Source organism: Acanthisitta chloris, unplaced genomic scaffold (genome assembly GCF_000695815.1).
Source record: "Acanthisitta chloris isolate BGI_N310 unplaced genomic scaffold, ASM69581v1 scaffold12531, whole genome shotgun sequence".
Taxonomy (NCBI): domain Eukaryota; kingdom Metazoa; phylum Chordata; class Aves; order Passeriformes; family Acanthisittidae; genus Acanthisitta; species Acanthisitta chloris.
Window position 1 is genome coordinate 26,808 of NW_008655511.1, and position 5,730 is coordinate 32,537.

The window sequence follows — 5,730 nt, forward strand, 5'->3', positions numbered from 1 at the left end:
CCCCCTTGAACCACGTCTTGCTCCTCTGCGGCCCTGCACAGCTCATCCTTGAGTTTTGGCGAAGGGGCTTGAGGCCACTGGTTGCTTCAGGAAGTATCAGGACATTGAGAGCAGCACCTCTGCAAGGCTCAGAATAGCTGCAAACATCCCTGCAAGGAAACCTCTGCGTACTGACCCTGCTCTGTGCTGCCTCCTTCTTTCTGTCTCCTTCGCTTGGACCACAGCTAACACAGCAAAGCTTAGCAAAAATACCTGTATAGCTTGAGCTGTACAGGTGTATGGTGATGGGCAGCAAGGTGCTAAATAGCTCCCTTCTGTACCCTCCCAGCCCTCTCTTCGTGTCTAAATCCAAATTCAAGGATTCTCTGCCCATTTTCTCTCAGCGAGAAGGTTGCCGCATATGGAAGATGCACATCCTGAAGGGGACCGATGGGCTGGGAATCCAGATAACGGGAGGCAGAGGATCAAAGCGGTCCCCGCACAGCATCATCATCACGCACGTGGAGGAAGGAGGCTCTGCACACAGGTGAGGCGACAGTGGTGCCTTCATGGGACTGGGTGTGATGGAGTATCCATGGCCATTGCTGTTAGCCAGGTTCATGAGATGGATGTGGGGGTTTTTCCCTCCCATTGTATGAGGGCGAGGGTATGGCATTTGTAGCTTAAAAACTTGTTTTTGTGTTTGATCACTGAATCTTCTTCTAGCTTGTTTAGTTCAAACTGTAGACAGAGCAAGCAATTCCTTGGTGCCGGAGCGAAAACTGAGGAGCCTGATGGCTTGTAGGACTTTTTCCCTAAGTCCATTTTTGTAAGATGGGCCTTTCCCATGGGATTGGAAGCGTGTGAGCATGGGTCATGCAACCCAAGGTGCTTACTGCCAGCCCCAGCCCTCTTCCCTAATGAGGTGGAGTTGTGGCTTGCTGCTGCTCCCTGCCTGTCGCCAGTGCCATGGAGAAGACTTGAGGGGTCTCAGCCCTGCAAAGTAGGCGAAATGGCACTGGTTATAGCAATGATGTCCTGGGGGCACCTTTCCAAGCCCTTGTTTTGGGAAACAGCACTTCACTGATCAATGCAAGCTTAGTGTGATCAAGTTCACATTTTGTCCATGCCTCCACATCCCACCATGTGCCACTGGATCCCGGCACTGGGGGAAGACCACCCTGCAGCTCTGTGTTCCCACTCTGTTTCTGCAGGGATGGCAGACTGACGGCTGGCGATGAGCTCCTCATGATCAACGGGCAGTCGCTGGTGGGGCTCTCCCACCAGGATGCCGTGGCTCTCCTTCGCTCGGCCGCTGGTCTGGTGCAGCTGGTGGTCTCTAGCAAGGTACAGACCTCTCCTGGGTGGTCTCACCAATGTACATCCATAAATATTTGTGCAAGTGCTGCGTGAAAAGGGCATATATTTGATAGGGAATCACATGTGCACATTTGCTCTACTGAATTTAATGTACAGCAATTGGAAATGTGTCTGTAGCTGCCTTAAATCTGTGGCAAGTCAGCACAGGGTAGACCAGCTTAATGATTTGCTTGTATTGTTGCTCTCAGTGTGTGAATGAGTCTGTATTTATGCAGATGCTACCGAAATTTGGGTCAAAACCATTTTCTTAAAGTACATGCTAAGTAAAACAGGCTGTTTTCAGCCTCTTCTGCTTCCTGCCTTTGTAGCCTGTGTACCTCTTGTCTCTGTCCTATCTGTGTGCCTGAGGTCTCTTGATGATGATCTCTGGGCTTGAGTTCCTCGTTTTGTTCTTGTTAATAGCATGGAGTGGAGCTCTTACAGATAAAGAAGCATGAAATTTCAGGGAAATGAGAGTGGAGCTCATTTATCAATTGGGCTCTTCATTCTGCTTTGATCACAGAAGAGGCTGAGGGAATATTATATAACATTTTGTCTTTTGTTAAAGAAAATCCTGCCCAATCCTGTTTACTCTTCTCCATGGATCACAACCTGCTGCCCCCCAGCTTGGGTTGCTGCAGGTGTTTGGTGGGTGGCCAGCAGGCTCCTGAAAGTGCCCAGGGGTCTGAAATAAGGACCTGCCTGCAGGGTGGGGGCCATCAGGGCCTTTGAGGTGGCGGCAGGAACTTCTTGGGCGAAAGGACCAGCCACCCCAATGCAGGTTTCTGTGGCTGTAATGTCTAGATGGTCTTACAGATTCCTGTGGTGCTCTATGCTCACATTTTTCAAGAAGAGGCTGTATCCCACCGTATTCAAAGTGAAGAGCTTGTAACTTAGCTCTAACACTTGAGTTAGGCAGTGAAGTTCATTGAAGACTTTCTGAAGGGTCATGGAGTGGTAGTAACCCCCCACCAGTGTTTATTCTGGAAACGCCTCTCTTTAACCTGGAGTAGGTACATTTCGTGTTTGCTTTAGACAATTGGACAAGGCAGTAGACTGCATGTATTTCTGCTAGAATTAGAGTGCTTGTTCGTGTGATAACTTCATCAAAATAATAATAATGAATAATTTATGGCGTAAAGCTTCACATTCCTGATCAGTATGTGCATCCATTTGGCCTGTGCTCTGTGCACTTGGGCAGTTTGCATGTCCCTGGGAGGAGGACTTGGAAAGGCCAGCAGTGGGGAATCCAGCCTGTGCCATGTTTCAGGCAACCTCAGAAAAGGTATAAATAGGTGAAGTGTTTCCCAGCATCTCCTTCTGGGAGTTATTTGTTGGTGTGGGAATGGCCTTGCTGTAGGGCCTGCTGAGTGCTCAGGAACACAGAATTTGTTCTGAAAGCAATAAAATGAGAATTTGTCTGGCCACTGCTTGCAGCCAGTGCGCATGTTTGCCTGCCAGAAAAGATGCCAGTTACTGGAAACAGATCCAGAAGCATCAAGAATGAGTTGGTAGAGGATTAGTGGGTCGGTTTTCATTTTTTTTCTCCTGAGTAGGATGTCAGTGTATTATTCATGTGTATATAGGTAGATAAACATGTGAAGGGAGCATCCACAGTGGGGGAGTAGGAGCACAGAGTATGATGTGGGGTGCAGTGAAATGAGTAAACTCACAGTTTGCTTGCAGTAATGCTTAATAAATCCAAAATGGAGAATAGGAGGCTGCTGGAGAAGCACTTATTTTAAATTCTTCTTTGTGAGCTCTAAATGTTTTAAATGTGTATTGGCCTATGTTTACTATATATGCACTTTAAAACCAGTCCTGCTTTTTATAACCAGGCCGTTAAAGTTTGAGCACATGGAAGTGTGTAACCAGGGGAGGGTTAACCAGGGAGCTCGCACTGGGCAGGTGAAATGGAGCAGTTGTGCTGTGACTTTGGTGTTTTTCTGCACGCAGTGTAACACATTTTGTTGTCTCTCGGGTAGGAATCTTCTGAAGGGGATTTTCTCAAGTATCCATCTACCAGTTTGCCAGACTTGCTTAGCACTTGCTCTGTCCAAGACTGTGTCTCTTGCACTGACAATAAGGAAAACGAAGAGCCTGAAGAAGAAGATGTGCAAGGAGTGAATGTGTCTCCTGAAAAACTGGTTGCTGTAAGTGTGGTTTTGGTGTGACGATTTTACTCTCTCCCTTGATGCCTATTTGCATCTGTCACATTCTTCTACAGCATGACCTGAGCAGGTCCTCAGGATGGGGCAATCACACCCAGCCCTTCTTTGCATGGGATGTGGGTGATCAGCTGATTTGGGAATGGCATCTACTACAGCATCTGCCATCTCTGCCACTGCGCCGCAGCAAGGCAGCGGCACAGGGGGCAGGAGCTCTCGTGCCTTCCAAGCTATGTTGCAATCATGGTTTTGTTTTTCTCTCTGCCTTGAATTGTTTTCCACCCACTTCCACTGCTTTTGTTGGATCTGGTGCAAAAGTCTCTCACCATGCTTACGCAGTAACACGTTCTTCTTCCCCATCCTTTTGTTACTAAACTTCTTTAACAGTTTATGATCCAAGTCCTGAAGTTTGTATTTGCTCTGTTGAAGCCAACAGACACTTTAGGGAGGAGGGATAGGAATTTCTGGCTGTGAACCATAACTGAAGTTCTGCTAAATATATACTGCTAGTTGATAATCTCACTTGCATTCCCTTCAGGGCTGCATTAAGAAGAGATTAAGTGGGTTATTGTTATTTATTTGTAATGTAGCAGCTCTCTGAAAATTCCCTGGTCTTCTGGGCCTGTGTTATTGTACAGACAAAGAATAAAATGTTTCTAATCTGAAGAGCTTTGCAGACTGGTTTTCCAGCAAGGGATAGCAGGTGGATTCACTTGAACCTTTTATTTTTTAAAAACTTTTCTCTTCTTGTCTTTCCCCACCCACAAACCTCTTTTCTGAAGCAATTAAAATAAATCTCTTAAACCTTTGGGTGGCTCAGATGTGATACTGGTTTGATGATTTGGTTTGATTTCATATTCTTACCCTTTTCTGAGCAGAAGACTGCTCCCCAGGATGAGTCTCACACTGCAGTCTAGCTGATGCTGGTGTTCACTTCCTACCTGCCTGTCATCTCTGATTTACTTTGAGTCAATGCTTACAACAATTTTCATTCTCACACATCTCTTTACTCTGACAAGTTTTGATGTCCCTGCACTGTCTTCTCTTCTATGTGCCAGAGTGCCTTTTTGGGGGAGGAAGAGAAAAACAAATAAATGGGAGATGCTTAGCATGCTGATGATAGTGTAGTGCTTGTGTGCTAGCTTGAGAGGGCACCTAAGCATTCTTTTGACTATCAAAATACTTCAAATTCTTCTACATATCATGTTTCAGATTCTGGTAATTTTTCATAAGGCTGTGGCTCAGCAGCACTAAAATATAAAAATCAATTTTGTCAAAACTTAATTATGTGTGGCTTCAGGATGCAGCTCCCTGACATTCCAGTGACTCTCAGCACATGCTGGGAGTTATTTGTCACTTGATTTGCTCCTGTCTTTTGAGCAAGGCTCTGCCTGGTTGTCAGCGATGGCTTTTTTATCAAATGTTTCCTTTCCAGATTAACATAATGCTCATGGAAACTCAAGGTAGCTGAGGTGCATGTCTCCACGAAGACCCAGCTGCATGAGTGTCCCAGAGCCCTTTGGCATGGACCGGAGTTCGGAGCCTTGCCCATTGTCTGTCCCAGTGCCACTGCAGCTGGCAGTGGTGGTAGCCTAATTCAGAACCAGTTTGGTTTTCCTACCTGTCTGGCAGTCTCACCCCTGATGGCAATAGCTCTGTGCTTTTGTAATACACCACTGGGGAATGGAGGGGACGTCACAGAAATTTGGGTGCAGTAAACACGTTAGAAGAATAGCAGCAAGATCTTTTCTCTGTTTCAAATTTCTCTGTTTAATTATTTTTTTTAACGAAAGGGTGTAATTCAGAGGGATGTAATAAGTTATTGGTGACTCTCACGACCTCTTCTGTTTTTGCTTTATCTGCAAATGAAATCATTGCTTTTCTGATTCAAAGCACAGGATGTCTTTGTGTTCCCCTTGTAATTGCTGTCTCAGCCTTGGAGTGCATACAAGCCTCGCTGCAGCCTGGGGTGGTCAGTCTGTATTAACGAAAGGGTGTAATTCAGAGGGATGTAATAAGTTATTGGTGACTCTCACGACCTCTTCTGTTTTTGCTTTATCTGCAAATGAAATCATTGCTTTTCTGATTCAAAGCACAGGATGTCTTTGTGTTCCCCTTGTAATTGCTGTCTCAGCCTTGGAGTGCATACAAGCCTCGCTGCAGCCTGGGGTGGTCAGTCTGTACAGTGTGGACCTTTTGGCTCTACCTTCATCCCGATCCATCC

At 46.1% G+C, this 5,730-nt stretch overlaps 1 protein-coding gene across 1 annotated transcript in view; it reads left to right on the plus strand.

The window, feature by feature from the left end:
- LOC103811005 (PDZ domain-containing protein 2-like) overlaps nt 1-3,554 on the plus strand; it is a 16,326-nt gene extending 12,772 nt beyond the window's left edge. Inside the window, exons 2-4 of the mRNA XM_009083942.1 lie at nt 384-526; nt 1,194-1,326; nt 3,324-3,554. Of these exons, the coding sequence (XP_009082190.1) occupies nt 384-526; nt 1,194-1,326; nt 3,324-3,512 (465 nt within the window). The 3' untranslated portion in view covers nt 3,513-3,554. The remainder of the gene's footprint in view (nt 1-383; nt 527-1,193; nt 1,327-3,323) is intronic.
- The last annotated feature ends 2,176 nt before the right edge of the window (nt 3,555-5,730 follow it).